The 20,961-nt window shown below is 38.6% G+C and overlaps 1 protein-coding gene across 3 annotated transcripts in view; it reads right to left on the bottom strand.

Annotated features, from left to right (window-relative positions):
- Window positions 1-15,580, bottom strand: part of DESI2 (desumoylating isopeptidase 2) — a 48,353-nt gene extending 32,773 nt beyond the window's left edge. Inside the window, exon 1 of one of the 3 annotated variants that reach the window (XM_079107966.1) lies at window positions 15,193-15,580. In XM_079107966.1, coding sequence (XP_078964092.1) covers window positions 15,193-15,234 — 42 coding nt within the window. In that variant the 5' untranslated portion in view covers window positions 15,235-15,580. The remainder of the gene's footprint in view (window positions 1-15,192) is intronic. The other 2 variants (XM_079107965.1, XM_079107964.1) reach the window with 2 other exon arrangements.
- Between the last annotated feature and the right edge of the window lie 5,381 nt (window positions 15,581-20,961).

Raw genomic sequence — 20,961 nt, 5'->3', positions numbered from 1 at the left:
AGAGAACCAATGTGTTCAATCCCCACTACTGCAAAAAATCAAAATTAAAAAAAATCTAGTCAACAGTAATCAAGTGCCCCTTGAATATTTTTAAGACTAAATCTATTTGATGGAACTCAGTTTGACTCTACAAGTATGGACAAATAGGCGGGGCAGGATACTGTCAACCAAGTTCTTGGAAAACCTCTCTCACTTTGCTTTTGGTTGATGTCAAATCTTTTGGTAAAACTTGAAATTTCTTTTAAAGCCTAATCCTCGGGATCTAGGTGGAAAACTGCATGAGGCTGGAGATAGCCTTATTTAAATTCTATATACTCCTTATTGCTTAGTGCTTTGTATTATACTTAGTAGACCACTCAAATACTAATGATCTGAAATGGAGCAAGAAGGATGTAATATTTTCCCGTCTTCCTTCTCTCTCTCTCTCTTTGTGGTGCTGGGAATCCAACACAGGGTCATGTGCCTGTTAACCATGTGTACTACCACTGGGGAGCACCCTCAGTCCCCTTGTACTGTTCTTAAACATGATGTATGGAAAAGAAAACTTCCCCCTTTTGACCCACTCAACAAATATTTAATGAATACTTACTATGTATCAAGCACTAGTAATACAAAAGTGAAAATGACAAAAATGCCCCTGTTCTCATGGATCTCACCTTCTTGAGAGGTATCTTTTAAACTGCAAGTCACAACTCATTAGTGAATTCTGAAATCATTTCAGTGAATTGCACTGGCATTATTTTAAATGAGAGAAACATAATGGAACAGAACTTGAGGACACACAATAAGGTATTCTCTAAATATGTAGTTTTAATTATGAGTATATACAATGGGTGTAATATAAAATGTATTTCTTAGTTGATTCAGGATAAAATTGAGAAATATCAGTTCTAGAAGGGTCCCCTATATTGCATCTCAGTTTAAATCTCATTTTAAATGTCTACTTATCAGCAAAGTTATAAACAAAGCAACTTTGATTCGACAAAATATACACATACCTCCTATGCTGTACCAGGCAGAGTGGAGATACAAGGATCATTAAGTCAGTCTTTTTCCATAAGGATCTCATTAAGAATATAAATAAACATAATTTGGTAAGTGTTAAAAGAGAAACATGTACACATATGGTAAACTGACAACTTATTTTGGGGATGTCATTCTAAAATGTAGTTTCACTTATTTTTTTGCAATGTAAAATATATAAATTATGTTAGGGATGTTCAGAAAGTTTACCCAAGGTCACATAATGAGTGGCTAAATTGTCAATATAGCTCAGGGTTCTTAGCCTTCACTGACTGATTTTCTATTACACAGTTGTACTTCCTAACAGAAATCCTCAAGTGACCCTACTTTTCTTTATGTGATCTTGAAATATTCTGAACAACTTTAGATGGAGTTAATTTTCCCTAAAATGAAAAATTATGCTGGCCTCTCATGTACCATTAGAAGTAAAAAGAAACTGCCATCACCTACTATTTGTCTAAACATCATATAACATGCTCACCTTATCACTAATTTAATAATGTAGAAACTCTACTCTGGTAACTTAATTCCAAATTTAGAGGAGAGGGAAAATCTAGAGGATAAGTGCCTTTTGGAAACTAGAACTTCAACTATACTTCAGTCACACAACTCTATTCACCCTATTCAGTAAATTAGACTATGAGGATTATATTGAGACAAAAATGAAGAGGTTAAATTCTGGTTGTTCTTTTAACTTACTACTGTATAACAAGCTAGAAATCATATCATGGTATGTGTGAGCCAATCTCGAGACCATTTTTTTGGTTTGTTGTTTATTTTGTTTTTACAAGTTTCACAAATGTTCAAAAGAATTATAAATCCCAATTAACTCTAACTTAATACATATATTACAGAGATTTCAGAGCTAATGTCAAACATAAAACAGTCCTAATTTTACTGCTTCATTTTGAGTAGCACTATTCTGTTGTGTAACACTGCTTTAAATAAAATGAAAATATTCTAAATACTAAGTGTTGCAACTGCTTAAAGCATACAAATGGAAGCTCACTTATCTTAAATAATCCTTTAAATAACACTAGCGATAACAAGAGTTAACACTTTCTAGTGCTTATCATGTGTCAACTATCATTCCATGTATTTAATTAAATTAACTCACATGATCCTTACAATAACCCTATGAGCTAGATACAATTATTATTCCTATTTCAGAGAGGAACAGAGATACACAGATATAAAATAATTTTCCCAAGGTCACAGAGCTATGAAGCAGAAGGTAGAATACAAATGCATGTATCCTGATTCCAGGCTATACCACCAAAAATATACTACCTCTTGTAACAGATGACAGAGGGCAGACTTAAGAAGGGAGGTCATCTATAGCTTCATGCTGCCTGCCCCTTCCTCAGTTCTGACTCTTTAGTTCTCTGACTCTCTGAACTGGTACAAATGGTTAATAGCTATCATCTGCCACCTGACAGGGTAAGAAGATAAATTACAACAGCAGAGGCCAGTGATGATGTGCTTGGGAGGCTGAGGCCAAAGAACTGCTTCAGTCCAGGAGTTTGAGACCAGCCTGGGGAACATGGAGACCCCCCAGTTCTCTCTTTCTCTCTCTCTGTCACACACACACACACACACACACACACACACACACACACACACACACCACACAGAAAACAAAATATAGTAGAGGGGCAGGCCTCTAGAGGTGAGTAGCCAGCCAGAGGAGGGGGAAAAGAAAAAGATAAGCCACTGCTGGTCCCCATCAGCAGGCTTCTACAGTATCCTGCAAGCAACAAGGGACTACCAAAAAGACACAGTAGGGGAAGGAATTGTTTCAGGATGACAAGTCCTAGGGGAACTTCAAGCAAGTCCAACAAACATTTCTAAAGCAATTACTATGCAACATGCTCTGGGGAGAAATGGAAGAGCAAGATACGATCTGTCCCAAGGTCAGAGTGAGAAACTTAAAAATCTACGTTACTGCATTATTGTTTGTTATCCACAGATAAAGAACAACAGGTCCAGCAAAAATGGAATTGAAATAACACAGGTCTTGCTTTCTTTTGTTAGTCTTTTTAAAGAAAAAGACTAACATTCAACTTTTTCCAACATTTTTGAATAGGTTGATTTAAAAAAGACAAACCTCTATGTAAGCATGGTACAATATGGTGAATGGCAAATAAAGGTAATGCTAAAGTATACCACTAATTCTTCTCTGTTTAAAGGGATGAGTACTGAAAAATACTATAGTATATTCCCTTGCTGATGAGAATGATATACTATAAAGGAAAAACTGATGAGGCAGGATAGAGTTCTAACAATTCTGAGAAATGCTTGCACAGATATGCATGCAAGACATGGAATCTGTTATACCTTCCTGGAAGGTTTCACCCAGATGGAACATGGTCATTCCATGGCATAAAAGGGAAAGGAGATTAGAATAAAACAGTGGAGGTGAAAGGGTGAGAAAATTCGCATTTACCTTTACTTTTCCTTCAAGAAATGAGCTGTGAGGTCATCTCTGAAAGTAAACTGGGTATAAAAAATGGAAAGAGTACAGAAAATATTGTAGTTAAATGGGGCAGGAGGCCGTCGGGGAAGGAAAGATAGTGGACTGGGACAGACAGTATTACCCTGTGTATAAGTATGATTACATGAATTGTTTGAATCTACATTGTGTACAACCATAGAAATGAAAAGTTGTACCCCATTTGTGTACAATGAATCAAAATGTGTCTGTAAAAATAAAAATTAAAAGAAAACGAAAAAAAAATATTGTAGTTGCCTTGGAGAGTGGGAATGTCAGCTGACCACAGGAATAAGGAAGCATTGCCAGAGAGCATTTAGTGCCCTCTGAGGATTTGTGGTCACGATTTTAAAGTGAGAACAGTCAGTATGCTTGTATGTTTTTCTCTAGCTGCATTCAGCTGCTGATGTGTAGAATAGACAGTTGCTTTTAACTACAGTTGCTAGACAAGTATGATAGAACTGATTATAATGGTAGACTATAGAATCTAACCCACAGTAACAGGGTGTCACTGTTTTAAGGAACTAGCTCACATGACTATGGGGACTGACAAGTCTTCAATCTGTAAGGGCAGGTCTGCAACCTGCCCTTTGGGAAGAGCTGATACTACAGCTTATCTGGAGGCAGAATTCCTTCTTTCTTGGGGGACCTCAGTCTTTTATGTTAAGACCTTTAATTGATTGAATGAGACCCATCCATATAAAGGAAGATTATTTGCTTTACTCAAAGTCTACTTATTTGAATGTTAATCATATATAAGAAATACCTCCATAGTAACATGTCCCAGCCAAGCTGACACTATAACAGAAATACTTCACAGAAAAGGTTTAGGATGCTTGTCTGCATCCTAAACTTGTCTGCTTTTGCCCTGTCTATCCATGATTTCCAAAGAGTGTTGCCGAAATTATTTCAAGGAAGATGGATGTGAAAGCAGTACAAATTAAGGCACACAGTACTTTCTTCTCCCTCTCTACCTCTTTTTGAGGTGCTGGATATTGAACCCAGGGCCTCACACATGTCAGGTAAACACTACCACTAAGCTACATTGCTAGCCACCTATATTACTTTCTTGAGAGATGGGATGATATGAGGAAGGAGAAATATAATGTAGTGGTTAAGAGCCTAATTTTAGTGCCAAGAGCAGGTTTTTCAACTAAGCCTCAGTTTCATCATTTTAAAAAGTGATAAAAAATACTAGGGAATGCTCTAGTATAATGGCTGGCAAACAAAAAGCATTAAAAAATGTTAACTCTTGTTATAGGACAGCTCAATATGGTACTTCTATCAATTCATTCACCCAAATTATTCCAAAGTGTAGTATCATTACACTTAGTTTTAGTCAGTCTTTTTTTCCCCCACAAACTGCTTCTAACTTTAATTTGAAAAAATGAATGTGAGAAAAATAAAGACAATTCTGAAAGAGAAACTGACATAAGAAGATACCAAAACACTCTAGAATACTACTGCAATTAAACATCTAATAATGATGCGGGAAGAGGCAACTAAATTAACAAAGCGCCCAGAAAGTTTTGAAATAGATCTATATGTCCACAGTAATTATTATAGAATAAATGTAGTTTGTGTCTCAAATATTATGGGGAGGTGTGGATTATTCAATAAACAGTGTTGGGATAATTGGTGTTCCATTTGGAAACAAATGAAAACTATTTCTGTAATTGTATGCAAGAAAAAAATCTTCCTAAGGATGACAAGCTAAAAGCTCATACAAGGCCAGAAATTTTGATCACGTTTTAAAACTTCTGTAGTGCAAAGGACACTTATGGTTTGGATCTAGAATAAATACCAAAAGCTCACATGTTGATGCTGGACCCCAATGCAGCAATGTTCAGAGGTGGGGATTTGGGGAAGAGAGTGGATCATGGGGGCTCTGACCTCATTAGTGGATTAATACATTGATAGCTGAATGGACTACTGGGAGGTGCAGCAAGTGGAGCATGGTTGAAGGGTGTGTAACCTTAGGGACTATATCTTGTCCCTGGCTCCTTCTGTGTGTGCACCATGTGCTCCCTCTCCCTCTCAGTCTGTGCATGCTTCCTGGTTGCCATGAGCTGACAGCTTTTCTCAGCTGCTGTCTTCCACTATGATGTTTCTCCCTTGGAGCCAGTCAACCATAGACTGAAACCTCTGAAACTCTGAGTCAAAATAAATCAATCTTCCTTCAAGGTTATTTTTCTCAGGTATTTATCACAGTGAAAGAAAGTAGATTAACACAGACACTATAAACACAGTTGACAAACTTAATAGGGTATTTATTAGTGTTATATCATAATTTATATGCTTGATCCTACCTGTTTTCATTTTATATTTGTCTCTTTTTATGTTTTCTCTCTTATGCCATGTTTTCTATGCTCTTTCCTCTCTAGGTTTGATTTTATCCCAACAATACTTATATTTTAATGAAAAAATATTTACACATTCAGTCAAATATAATTTTCTTTTTCTTTCTTTCTTTCTTTTTTTTTTTTTTTTTTTTTGCGGTGCTGGGCATTGAACCCAGGGCCTTGTGCTTGCCAGGCAAGCACTCTACCAACTGAGCTATCTCCCCAGCCCTCAAATATAATTTTCTAACACCAACAAGAATCACTTATATCTACTAACCTTTGCCTCTGCAGGGCTGCTCACTTACCCAAAGTTTGGTCATATAATCTGAGACTTTATTCAGGCTTTGGTGTCATGAAAGAGAAATCTAACATTAGCTTGATTTTTGTTCCTTTGTAGTAACTTTTTTTTTTTTTTTGCCTTATTTGTAAACACTTTTTTGCTTTATTCTAAAATTTTGAAAGTTAAATCAAGTTCTAACTGACTTTTCCTAACTTAAAAAAAAATTCTGCCTAGTGTTTAATCCTTTTAACCCTCAGAGTTCTAAGAAACTTTTTAAATACTGTTTTCTCTTTAGTTCACAATAGCTGTTCAGACTACCACTAGTTTTAAATTGGGCATTTTTTTTTTTTTTTATTTTGTTTTGTTTTTGTGGAATCTACCCTAATTTCTGATTGTTCCTCTCTTTGGGACTCCTTATCCTTTTTTTTCAATGATCCTTAAGAATCTACTTGGGAATATGAATCAGAAATTCCTCTAAAAACCTTTATTTCTTGCTGTACATTTACACTTACAAGGCACCATGTGGCCTGAGTACCTTTGTGCTCACTTCTCCCTGTCAGAATGCTCTTTTCCTAGGTACCCACATTGTACACTCCTTCATCTTTCTTGTCTCTGGGTGAGACCTTTTTGACTATTCTATTTGAAACTGCATGATAAATTACAATTATATCAGACTGACCTACACTGTCCCTCTCTTTTTCCTGCTCAGTTTCCTCATCAGCATTTACTGCTACTTAATATACCATCTTTACTTATTTATTAACTTTATTCTATTAACAGGTGGCTTAGATAGAGAAGCTTGGCATTAATTGTTTAACTATTTGCATGGATTAAAATTTCAAGACAAAAAAAATCCCATTTTCATCAATGGGGAGGAAAAGGAATATGATATAAAAATGCCAAAGTTTTTCAAATTAATTTACAGGTTTAGCATATATCCAAGTAGATACTTGTACACCAATGTTCACAGAAGAATTATTAACCATATCCAAAAGGCAGAAAGAAATAACATCAGTGGATGAATGGATAAACAAAATGTGGTACACACATATAATGAAATACTATTCAATCTTAAACAGGAAGGAAATTCTGACACATGCTATGACATTGATAGATCTTGAGGACATGCTAAGAAAATTAAGCCAGTCACAAAAGGGCAAATACTGCATGATTCACTTAAGTGAGGTACCAAGTTAAAGTTAGAGACACAAAGTAAAATGGTAGGTATCAGGGGCTGAGGTATCAGGGGGATGGGGAGTTGCTATTTAATGGGCATAGAGTTTCAGTTTTCCAAGACGAAAAAGTACTGGAGATTAGTTGCAAAATTGTATAGTTAAAATGGTTAAGGTGGTGAATTATTGTATTTTGTATATGTGAACACAATTAAAACAAAACAAAAAAATCTATGGGGGTTCTTTTCAGAGAGTCATAGTACTCCTAGAAAAGAAAACGAATTAAAAGTCAATAAAACTCTGGAATAACAATGAGGGGAACTAGTGTTCCCAGATATAGTGAAATTATAATGAAATAGTGTGGCAATGAGCTGGAATCAACAATTCTGTATGGGCAAGAGTTCAGGATCATGATAAGGATGACAACACAATTTAGAGAGGAAAGACCTCATTTCAAATAAAGTGGTGCCAATTAGTTGAATTTTTAAGTTATTGTTTTGGATGTAGGAAGTCATATACCACATTCCAAAATACATTTCAGATAAAGCATAACAAAATTATTTTCATGTATTCCATCTCTTCATTTCTTACTATTCTCTGCTTTTCTTGTAGATTATTGTGGATGTCTTCCCTTCACATCCTATAAATCAACTGGCTGGAGTTACTTGAACAATAATGTTGCTTTGAATTCAAATCATCTTTGAAAGTCAGCAAATGGAAAGAAAGTACAATGTTCAGTCTTAAGAAAATCTATTAAAGAGTTAGCTTAGTATTTTAGAGGCACTCTTCAGTATTTTAGAGGCACTGAATTACAAGTTTCAAAAATTCTACTTTGTTAACTTTATTCATCATCATAAACATGGCCTTGGAACTGAAATACACTATACCACTGATGCTTTAGTTACTAATATGCTTGGATGCTATTAACATCTGAGTAGTTGCCAATCATAAAAGGTTTGTATATTTTACTTTTTGAATACTTGGCATTTTCTACTTTAAGTTACTAGTTAATATTTATTCTATACCAAGTCAAGTAACTATTAAAAGGGAATGCTGAAATTTTGGTTTTAAAATATATCTTTCATATCTGGAATGGTAGGAAGACTGACTCCCAAGTACATCCATATCCTAGTATACAGAATCTGTGAATATGTCACAGGACATGGCAAAATGACTTTGCAACTATAATTAATTTTTTAAAAATACATAAATTAAAATGGAATGTCTGGGTGTGCCCCATCTATTACAACAAGCCCTTAAAAGCAGAGTACTTTCTCTGGATGCAGGAAGAAGAGACATGGCAGAAGAAGTCACAGATACGTGAAGTGTGAGGATTCAATATGCCATTACTGGTTTAAAGATGGAGCCACTTTAAGCAGCTGAGGTGCCCCAACTGGCAGCCAGCAAGGAATGGGACCCAAGGTTGAAAACCAAAGCAACTGACTTCTATTAATGCTTTGAAGGAGCTTAGATGGCACAGAGGTCTAATACCTTGATTTTGGCCTGTGAGGTCTGAAACAGAAGAACCAGTTTAGCCTACCTGAACTTAAAGAAGTGTGAGGTAAACAAATTTGTGTTGTTTTAAATCTCTTAAGTTTCTGTCAATTTAATTGCAGAAGAAAAAAAATGGAGATTTGAAGTCTTCTCTCATATATACTAAACTACAAAAAGAAATAATAAAAAAATGATAATGCCATGCATAACAGAGGAAGGCAGAACAGGCACATTTCTTATTGTCCTTTTTGCTTAACAAGATTAATTGGTCACTGTTTCTATGGCAAGTGGTGGGAAGTGGCACTGACCCAAGAAGCATGCTTGCTACAAGAAAATTAAGACTAGCTCCTAATATTAATTAATCTATGCTAAAATTCAGGAACTAACAATATTTTTTTAGAAAGATTACCTTTTAACTGAGATCTAACTTCAAAATATAAACAGATTAAAAACATTTCCTTAGTCTATCCTGCCCCAGTGGTACTGGGTATTGAAGCCAGGGGTGTTCTACCACTGAGCTCCATCTCCAGACCTTTTAAATTTGAGACCAGACCTTTCAAATTTGAGACAGGGTTTTGCCAAGTTGTCCAGGCTAGCCTCAGCCTCCAGAGTTGCTGGGATTAGAGGTATGTGCCACTGAGCCTGGCTTCCATTATTGTTGTTTTTTTTAAATCCACCAAAACGTTTTATCAGAGACAACTTTTTCCTCCTCATTCCTTCATTTGGTACCCCATTCCAATAATCACAGCTGAAGTCTAGCAATGTACTAGGTAAAGATACAAAGGTAAAAAAAACCTAAATCACACCAAATCAAAACAAAACCCCCCACAGATAGGTATTTGGCGAAAGAGAAGGATCATGTGATCTTTTCATGCCATTTACATAATGGCAATTCTGATAAAAATTGGCTAGTTAAATTTCCATTTATTTGGTAAATTTTTATAGAACACCTTCTAAGGACAGGCCTTATTCTAGATACTGGTGACAGCATGATGTTATCAAGGAACTTATAGTAGGATGCTCAGGATTATAATACATGCAGTAATTTGGACATGTAAAAAGGTCAACTAGGGCACAGAAGTACACCCAAGTCTGATGAATGTAGCCACAGCCAGAAGGAGCAGGAGGTATAGCTCATCAATGCTGGACTAAGACGTATTCAGACAAGAGGACTAGCAGGTGTCAAGACACTGAGATGTAAAGTGGTATACGATATCCTGTTTGGTAAGGAGATTTCTCAGACAACTTGGAATGGACCCACCATTTGACCCCGCTATCCCACTCCTCGGTCTATACCCAAAGGACTTAAAATCAGCATACTATAGTAATGCAGCCACATCAGTGTTTATAGCAGCTCAACTCACAATAGTTAGATTGTGGAACCAACCTAGTTGCCCTTCAACAGATGAATGGATAAATAAACTGTGGGATATATACACAATGGAATATTAGTCAAAAAAGAAGAATAAAATTATGGCATTCGCAGGTAAATAGATGGAGTTGGAGAATATCATGCTAAGTGAAATAAGTCAAACCCCAAAAAACAAAGGCTGAATGTTTTCTCTGTTAAGTGGATGCTGATACATAACGGGGCTGGGGGGGAGGGGGTAAGGGAAGAATGGAGGAACACCGAATTGTATAGAGGGAAATGAAGGGAAGGAAGGGAGCAGGGGGAAGGAAAGATGGTGGAAAGAGATAAACATCATTACAATATGTACATATATAATTATACGAATGGTGTGAATCGTGTACAACCAGAGAAATGAAAAGTACTCCATTTGTGTACAATGAATCATAAAGGATTCTGCTGTCATGTATAACTAAATAGAACAAACAATAATAAAAAAAATGGTTCCATTTTAGCCGGGTGTGGTAATGCATGCCTGTAATCCCAGCAACTCAGGAGGCTGAGACAGGAGAATTGCAAGTTCAAAGGCAGTTACAGCAACTTGGCGAGGCCCTTAGGAACTTAGTGAGACCCTGTCTCAAAACTTAAAAAAAATAAAATTAAAAAAGTCTGGGGATGTAACTTAGTGGGTAAAGCAACCCTGGGTTTAAAAAAAAATGGTCCCAATGTTTTTGTGAATATTTGCATTCATTTTTAAATATCTAATTTGGAAGAACCTATCAACATTCTAATAAATGTTTTTTGGGGTGAAAAAAAAAAAGATGTCCTGTTTGGATAACTAAAAATTTGCATTGTGAGAGCACAGTGTGTATATATAGCAGGAGAAGATGGACCTTTAATTGTCAGGTAGGGCCACAACATAAAAAGCATTAAATTTTATTCTTCAGGTGAATTTTAAGCAGAGGAACAGCACAACCGTTTGTTTCTGAAAAAGTTGATTTGGTAACAGAATGAAAGGTAGATTTAAAAAAAAAAAAAAAGGTAATACCAGAAACTGAAAAAGTAAGGTGGCCAGGATTATATTATACAAACAGCAATAACAAGGGACTGAACTTTCAACAGTGAAACTGGAGTAACCAATTTAACAAATACTCATAAAGTAAAATATGTGACAGACATCCTGTCATTTCCAACAGCCTTCCTTTTTTCCTTCTGTGCGTGCGACTCAACACAAAGGCCAAAAAAGCCAAATATTCATTTCCTCTGTTTTAGCAGTTACATGTGACCAAACTTTAGACAATTTCTTGGACAAGGCTAGTTCTGACACAGGCTTTTCCTTTCTTTTCAAGGAGAGAGGTACATGTAGAGAAAGGTCCCACCTTCCTATCTTCCTTCACATTCTGCTGAATGAGGATACCACATTCAGTGTTACAGTGATGAGGGGACAAACCAAGGACAAAGACTAGTAAGTTTAGTTATCCATGAGAGAGTAGGAGGATGAAAAAATCTTGGCACGTGATGACATGACTGAGCTACTGAAGTAACCCAGGTGCAATTTATCTCTGGACTTAAATGTACTTCTGGTTTAAGCCACTAACTGTCAAAATTTGTTGCTTTACCGAGGAGATAGGAGGAATAAGGCTTTGTTAGTAGGTGGTATTTTAACATCATTCAGAACTTTCTTCCCTTAAAAATATTGGTTTGAATATACTCTCTACCCTTTCCCAGTTACCACAACTGCAATGATTTTCCTGATTCACAGACTACGTACTATACGCCAAGGAATCAACCAAACTAAAACAGAGCCCAGGCCTGCTGACTATGAAGGATTGGCAATAAAGAGAAATTTAGGTTTACTCCCAAGTTTCTGGTTTGGGAAACTGAGTAAACCAAAGTGCTAGTTATCAAGATAAAATTACAACACAAGTGTAGGTGTTCTGGGGTGTAGCCTGGGGCAAGAAAGAAGAGTAAGAGCTATGGAAAGGAGGGAAGAAGTTTGTTCCTGACCATGTAGATTTGGAGATATTGTGGAATCATTGAGGTGATGAGAATATTTAGATGTATGAGTCTGGAATTTGTTCCAAAAGTCTGAATTTGATTTATAGATGTATGAGAAATCAGACCTGTCATGCCTGCATAACTTTACACTCTCTGGGAGCAGCCTAATGGAGACTTGCAGGCTGAAAGAATGGAGTCCAGGTAAAAATCTCCTTACCTGAAAAGTCCTAGAAAGTGTTTTCTTTTCTACGCTATTAAGACTCTGAGAATGTATAGGTACTATTTAAAAACTGGAAGAAACTTGTTAATAGATTAATTTACAAACATTATGAAACACCTGCATTTTATTAAGAAATTCCCTTGTTTCCAGAATACAAAATGCACAAAATCTCGATCTATGAGAAATGAAGACTTTGTTAAAGCAACTATACCAGAGATTTGTCCCAGTAATTGAAACTAATATGAAGCACCTGCTTTGCTATGTATGCTACTAAATTGGGAATATGTGAATAACCTCATTCCCAAGACTCAGAAACTCCAAGATATATTTTATTGGTGGTAGATTACTTCAAAGTACACAGAAATATAATCACTGAGAAGAGAACAAGTAATAATTTAGCAGCACTATGCATGATTAAGTAATCTTTTGAGAATTACACTATTCCTCCATGAGAAGGAAGTTAATACAGGTGACCCCAATACAACCATTTATATGTGGAGGTTATGGAAGAAAAGGTATGATCCACAGACACCCTCTCTAATGAACAGTTTTGTCTTCTTTCATGCATCCCACAAAGACTCTACTTATAATGAATCAATTAATATTTTCCAAATCCAGCCTGTGCTTTCCTATTCTTGCCACTTGTTCATCCTGACTATTCTTTACCCCTGGAGATCCTACCAAGTCTTCAGCAAATTTCACCCCTTTTATCTATAAGCATTCCCTGATCCTATAACCATTCTTGGCTCTTATCAAAATGATGTTAGTGTGTATTAAATTGTTACTATTATTGTGTCACCCTTATGATATTCAAAACTCCTTAAAAGAATCCTGTGCTTCTTCGGGGTCAAAATTAAATAAGTTGCTGAATTAGTGCAATAAAATCTTCATTGACCAAAGTCCTCAGAGGAACATACCAGGGCAGGTTTTCTTAAAATCGAATAATTCAACTATCATTCTAATGCATATGATGTTTCTCTTCCAGTTGATAGGAAAAGCAATATATTCAGTAAAAAATATAATGCATCAAGATTGAGATCTAGAAATTCTATATCCCATTTTTAGTTGCCTGTCCAACTCACCCTTTTCTCTGCCAGCTTCCTGTTTACCTACTTTACAAAAGTAATAGAGGAATAAAATTTGTAAATTAGGTTGATATTTTACATTGTTCAGGACACTCTTCCCCTAAAAAAATATTCACTTGAATATACTCTTTAGCCTTTCCCAGTTTACCACAATTAGCAATTATTTTCCTGATTCACAGAATACCCAATATATGCCAAGGGAAGTATAATCAATTTTATTAAAAAGAAACACTTCCTCCACTTTCACAGATTTTAGGCTCCGAAACATGGTCTCTGACCACTGAATAAATTGTTTACAAAAAATAAGATATATCTCAAGATATAGTCTCAAGAGTAGAATATATACTGAGTGGTCAGTTACCATAGTCTTTATGAATAAAAAAGAAACCAAATTCAGATGGGAGGCACTGAAATAATAAAAGGGTAAAATAAAATCTTAATAAAGGTGCCCAGCATAACACAAGAAGTTTAAATAAAAAAATTATTTCTTAATCTATGACAGACCATAGATCTTACAAACTGCCATGCTTTTAGGATCTTCTGTTCTGATTATTCTTCTCTTTAATTTTCCTACCATGCTTCACTTTTCTTAGTATGTTAACCCACCTCTTTTCACCTCCAGGCTTAGAGGCAAACCCTAGGGCCTGTTGACATAATTCCCAGATGTGGCATGCAGAATCTAAATTACACTCTAAATATGGAAGAATATGAACAACATGAGAATAAAAAGTTTAGATCTGTAAATAGGAATAAAGACTTGATGTAGAGTTTCTGCATTTTTAAGCCAACAAAAATGATGATGGAGACTTTTTCATCTGTCAGTTCACTTACAAGAAATTTTATACAATGCAGGCAGAGATAATTTTTTACAAACAAAAACTAAGTAACCAAAGGCAAGTCAACAAACCCAAGCATGCATCTAACTGGAAAGGTCTACCGGATGCTTTTTCTGGGAGTATTTCAATGTCAACGATTAGGCGAACCAGTCCTTGAATTCAGGGTCTGTATGCTTACAGTACTTCAAACTTAGATAACATAATAAAGAAGTTCTTCCCTTCCCTCTCCTGTGGTCACGTCATCCACCTGTTGCATCACCTGGAAAGTGGTCTCCAGAATCCAGGAAAGGAGCACCACTGTGATCTCTAAATAATTCAGCCGGGCTATTTTCTTGATAAAATTTAGCCTCATTCATTTTAATGAGGTTGCCTTGGAAGCACGGGTGTGTTGGTTCTTGTTCGCCTTTGGGGAACACTAGCATGGACATCGACAGCTGTGACTTTCTGGACTTAGAGGGGCTCAGGAGTTTTTGAACACTTGAGAGCATTAAGAGACGTACGGTTCCGCAGAAGCGGAGGAGCGGGGTGCACTGGCGGCTCAGGACCGCGGGACTGGGGCATCCCTGGAATCAGGTGGTGGCGAAGAGGTCGGAACCAAGACGGAAGCTTTGCGGAAAGGACACTGCTCAAACGCCCAGGGGTCGGGCCCAGGGCCAGGGCAGCTGAGGATGGGAGCGATTCAAGACTACCGGTGCCTTGGCAGAAGCGCTCGGCTGACCGGCAGCACCCACAGGAGCGCTGACGAGTGCAAGGATTAGAAAATATTACTACTCTCCCCTCCCCCCAACCTGAGAACTAAGCTGGAGGCGGGGATGCGAGACAGGAAGCGCCCGGGGCCGGGGTCCGAGCCCGACCGGCCAGCGGACGTCGGCCAGGGCCGGGGCCGCCAGGGGCCGCACTCACCATGTCGTACACGTTGAGCACCACTAACTGGTTAGCCCCCATCCTCCTCCCCGCGGCCGCCGCCTCGTCCTCAAGCCGCTCAGTCTCCGCGGGGCGGAGGCCGCTCCCACCCCCGCGGGCGCTTCAGGGGGCCTGCGCCAGGCACTAAGCGTACAGCCCGGCCCGCCGCAGCCGGGGCTGAAGCATCGGGCAGCCGGGCCGCTCCCGGGCGCCGCGGACTCCTGTGCTAGGACGGGGCCGGGCCGGTGGCGGCCCGCTCGGGCTGAGGCACCTCCCCTCGGCGACAGACACGTGGGGAAAGGCGGGGCTTGAGAGAGGGGCGGGCGCCAGGCGCCCCGGAGGCGGGGCTGGCCCGGCGCCGGGGCTGAGCCCGCCTGCGCTCTAGTTCTCGGTCGTCGCACCTTGGGACCTAAAATGGCCGCAAGCCTCGGATCCTCTTCCACCCTGGAGCCGCGAGGTCCCAGAGAGACTACAATTCCCAGCATGCAGAGCGGGATGCCCCCTTCGCTACTGAAAGCATAGAGGCGGAGTCTTTACAGCCTCGACTACAACTCCCAGCATGCTGCGGGGTCCCGAGCCTCTGCAGATCTCTCCGGGAGACTACAGCTCCCAGCATGCACTGCTTTGAATCTGCTTTCGGATATTTTTTGCTCTTCGTCCTTGGCGAGCGGTGAACTCTTCTACCTTCAAGCTCTCAAGCGCTACTTCTGATCCTGTTAACGTCGCATTGAGTCTGATGAAGCCAACGGAATGACAAAAGACTAAAGTGATGATCCTAAAATTTCCAAATCTCTCCTAGGTTTTTACCCCGCTAGGGCAGCGAGTGAAGAAATAGAGGAGGTAGTTTGCTGGTGTAGGGTGGGGTGTGACATGTATCCAGTTAATTCTCAGGATGGAATTTACGTTTTGTGAGACTACTCTGCCCAATGGGAACAGTACAGCAGTCGTAGATTAGCACAATCCTAGGAAACAGAAGGCGCTTGTACATTCATTCAGCAAATGTTTGTTATGTGCCAACATATGTCACAGTGTTGTAAGGCTCTGAGGAATGCAGTGATTAAACTGGAGGGGGTGGGAGCACAAGCAAAATATCAGTGCTTCGTAGAAAATTTAAATGATAGAGAATAATCTTAGACCGGCGGCACTGGGAAGGACTATGTAAGAGTTTTAAGATAAAATCTGAATGACCGAAAGTCAGCCCTGCAAATATTCAGAGGGACAAGTATATCAGTCAAAGGGAACAGAAATATAAAGCACCTGAGGTATTAAAGTGTTATATGTATTCAAGGAAACAAGAGACCTCTGTGACCAGAACATAATGGGCAAGAAGACTATGGTATTAAATGAATTGGATGGGTAGTCAGAAAGCAGATCCTGAAAAGGTTTTAAAATTCATGATAGCGTTTGGACTTAAAGATTTAGGAGGGATTGGACAAGGGAGTGAAATGAGTGTGTGTTTTTAAGATTACTTGGGTTGCTGTGGGGTAAACAGGTTTTAGAGGCGAAGAGATGACCAGTGTGTTAGGGATCTTCTACAGGGAGATCAATGTAGATTTGTGTCCCAAATTACACATGATTTTTGTAAGTGTCTCCCCCACTTTTTGGGCTGGCATATGACATGCTTTGGTCCATAGGTCATTAATTAATATGATGCAACAGAGACTTTAGAAGCATTTTTTGAATTGGCACTTGTGTTCTTGCTGACCACCACCCTATGAGTGAGTTTGGGCTAGTCTCTTGGATGATGCAGGTCACATAGTCATCACCCACCAGCTGACCTCAAACTACCAGTGAAGTAGTTGAGGCTAACCTAATTCATCCTGCCCTAGCTGAGCCCATGCAACCAGATGAGCCACCCACACTCCCCCAAAGAACATGGGAAATCTTTTCAGTGGGGTGTGGTTATATGGGAAAAGCTAACTGGTTCAACCAATTAATAAGCTATTCTGGAAGTGCATGCAGAAGGTGGCTTAGATGTTGCCAATAGTGGAGAAGACTAAGAAAATTAGAATTGGAGAATTTTGGAGGTAGAGTCTATGGAACGTGAATAATGGGTTGGGTGTTGAGTTGGGAAGAGAGGATTTGAGAATGACTTTTAGGTGTTTGTCTTGAGCATCTGGGTGGATAGGAATGCCATTTATAAGATATGAAAACATGGTTGGGAGGAAGGAAATTAAGAGTTATGATTTGGCCATGTTAACTTGGAGATGCCTTTTAGATATCCATGTCAAATATGCTTTGCATAAACTATAATCATGGCCATTATAAGTAGACTTTAAAGACTTAGGCCTGGTTGGATGACCTAGGAGTCATCCAATAAGTAGTAAGAAATAAGGTCACCAAGGAGAAAGCTCTAGGACCCTTCACCATTTAGAGGTCAAGTAAATGCAGAAGAGGAGCCAAAGAGACAGGAGGGAAGTCACAAAGAACATGATAATGAAGAGGTCACAAGACTCAGACTCAGCAATATAGAGATAAATAGCCTGATGTGAGCAGAATCATGGAGGACTGGGATTTAAAAAGATGATTTGAGAAGCAAATTAAATAAATGGAGACAACTCTAAAGCTTGGAGCAATAGCTAGATAGGAAAGTGTAGTTAGTGGAGGGCATTTTAAAGATGGAAGGCACTGGGAGCACATTTATATATAAAGAGAAAAATGATTATTTAGGAAGACAGGGAGATGTTCAAGGGCAATGAAGGAGGGATCTAGGGATCTAGGGTGCTGGTGGGAGGAGCTGGCCTTTGGTAGGAGGGATGCTTCATCCATAGTGACAGCATAGAAGGCACATGTATATGCATAATGATGGAATAGAAGGCAAGGGAGGAGGCAGGCTAGGAATATTGGATGTAAGAAATGGAGATGTTCTTTTCTGATTTACTTTGATTTTCTCAATGAATTGTGAGGCAAGATTATCAGAGAGAGATGAGGAAAGGGGCAACAGGAATTGGAAGAGATACTGATCTACCATAAGAGAAATCATTCATTGTTCTGTCACTGAACAAGTATTAAATTATGTGTCAACCACTGTGTATTTCACCCATGATGAAACAGAAATTTTAGTATCCTCAGGAAGTTTACAATCCCATGAAAAACAGAAGGTATTATGAATATATATTGTCCACTTATAAATTTATAATTTGAATTGAAGGAGACAAGCAGTAATAGAGCATAATAGACTTATTTGAGGTGGTTGTCAGGAGAGTGATTAACAAAATATAAGGAGTTATGAATTGAATATTGGAGAGCTAAAAAGACAAAAAAGAGATCACTAAGGTATCAGAGCTGGAAGGAGCTGTCACTCCTAAGCCTGAAAGAACAAAGAAAAGATGTTGAAATCCAAATATTTTTGCAGGTGGAATTCAAAACTCTGAAGAGGGGAACTGCTGGTAGTTCTCAAGGGGCATTATGACGCTGGTCCTAAAAAGTTTTAAAAACATCAAGCTAGAAACCAACCACTGCTACTGATCAACTGCTACTGCTGTGGTGAAGAAATCCAGCTAAATCCATGCTGACAGGTTAGAAAACAGGAGGTCCCTCAAAATTGCCAACTACTTGAGGAGATGGCAGAGCTGAAAAACTCAAGGGAGAATGATGCTCTTTGTCTTAGATATCTTCAGTTATGGGGTGACTTATTATTATTATTATTTGGTACCAGGGATTAAACCCAGGGGTGCTTAACCTAGCCCTTTTCATTTTTTGTTTTGCAACAGGGTCTTGCTAAATCGCTTAGGGCCTCATTAAGTTGCTAAGACTGACTTTGAACTTGCCACACTCCTGCCTCAGCTTCAGCCTCCTGAGCAACTGAAATTACAGGGGTGTGCCACTGTACCTGACCATCAGGAGACTTTTTAAGCCGTCGTTAACTGCACCAAGTTGTCCAGAAGGGAGTCCTCCTGCCTTCCAATCCTCTTCCTGTATCCCTTATTAGAGAAACTTGCAGTAAGCTATAGTGAAAGCAGAACTGTATTTTACAGAATTCTGGCCCCAGCAATGCAAAGGAAAGCATAGAAAAGCATTTGAAACTGAAAGACAATAGTTTTGATTAATCCTCCCACAGTCAGGAACTATTTATTTGGTAACCAGTATGGAGGGAGATATAAGATGTCCAAGCCATGATAGAGGAAAATAAAATGTAAAGCTTTTGTTATCCGTGTTGTGTTTACTGAGTACCTAATTACCTCCAAACAGCATCTTAAAGCAAACATTAATTATTTCATGGTCCTGGGGTCTAGGAATCTGAGGACAGTTTAGGTGAGTGTTTTTCAACTAACTCAAGTTTCTGGTGGAGTTGTATTCCATCATGTTAGTGCAGCCATGGTCATTTCATGACTGGGGCCCGAGGGTCAGCTTCCAAGATTACCCATATCACTATGGGCAGGAAACTTTATCACTACATGGACCTCTTGGTAGGGCTGCTCACGATATGGTAGCTATTACTTTTAGTGCAACTGATGCAAAAATGTAGAGGAATGACCAAGAAGGAAACCACAGTGTCTTACAACCTTATCTCAGAAGTGGTCTATCATCACTTCTGCTTTATTCTTTTGGTCATTTTAAGCAACTCTAGAGCAATGTGAGAGCAGACTGCACAAGATTGTGAATACCAGGAGGCAGTGATCACTGGAGCCCATCTTGGAAGCTAACTACTACAGATGACTATATAAAACTGTTACCTCCACTAAACTGACAATGAGTGAAGAATGGTTTATGTGTTTCAGAGTACTACTAGTCTCCTTTTTTGATCCATTGTGAGGAATTTTTGGAAGATCGTCCTCAGTTCCTCTCCCACACTCCCTGACTCATTCTCTGGAGATTAGTTATTGTTTGCACTGATTACTTTGGTTGGACATGTAGTCCAGTGTTAAAAGGTGACTGGGTAGATTCTCCTGTAGCTCTTAGATTTTCCATTTCAAAATTGCCAGTTACCTGAGGAGATAACAGAACTGGAAATTCTGTTCAGGGGACAATGGTATTCTGTGTCTTAGATATCTTTAGTTTTAGAGTATTTTTTTTAAGCCATGGATAATTGTACCAGGTTGTCCAGATGCAAATATATGTTACTCAGACCGGCTCTGTTACAGTGTATCTAAAGCAGGTGATGGCTTCAACCAAGGCATGTAATTTTTCCTGGTTAGATGGTAAGAATTCAGCACTGGTCAATTCTGTGCTTCTCAAATCTCCAGGAAAATTATTCCATATTGGTAATAAGAGGAGATAATCTTCACTGAAATTTGGGCACTCTAGTGACTCTTCATTCTTAATTGGTGCAATATGACCTGGGCCCGTACTGTCATTGCATCCCTGTCATGATGATCAGATCGAACATGAACTTGGTTTGTTGTCTTAACATCATCTATATGAGGATGTATACTTTGGAATTCCAGCAAATAGGCAGATAATTTAATACTGTCCATGTGAATGTGAACTAGTTCTGATCCCATTTTCTCACTGGTATGGAAAATAACACATTTTCCAAGTCGATAGTTGGCGTAGCATATACCTGGAGTCTGACAAACTATCAGTGTTTACCACATCTGACATATTAGTTACAACTGGTGCTCCTACTTGGTTAAAACTGTGAGTTGACGGTTATTCTCCAGGATTCACCCATTTTCTATAGGGGTCAAGATTGGCAAGTACAAAGATATGCCAGGGACCAATAATCTGTATCTTTTAGGTCTTTAATGGTATCATTAATCTCTGTTATTTTCCCCTCCCCAATCCCTTGAAAATAATAATGATTTTTTCACTTTGACAGGGTGTGTG

Source organism: Sciurus vulgaris (assembly GCF_902686455.1).
Source record: "Sciurus vulgaris genome assembly, chromosome: 12".
Lineage (NCBI taxonomy): Eukaryota > Metazoa > Chordata > Mammalia > Rodentia > Sciuridae > Sciurus > Sciurus vulgaris.
The sequence above is the reverse complement of the archived record's forward strand: the minus strand, read 5'-3'. Positions and strand labels throughout refer to the sequence as shown.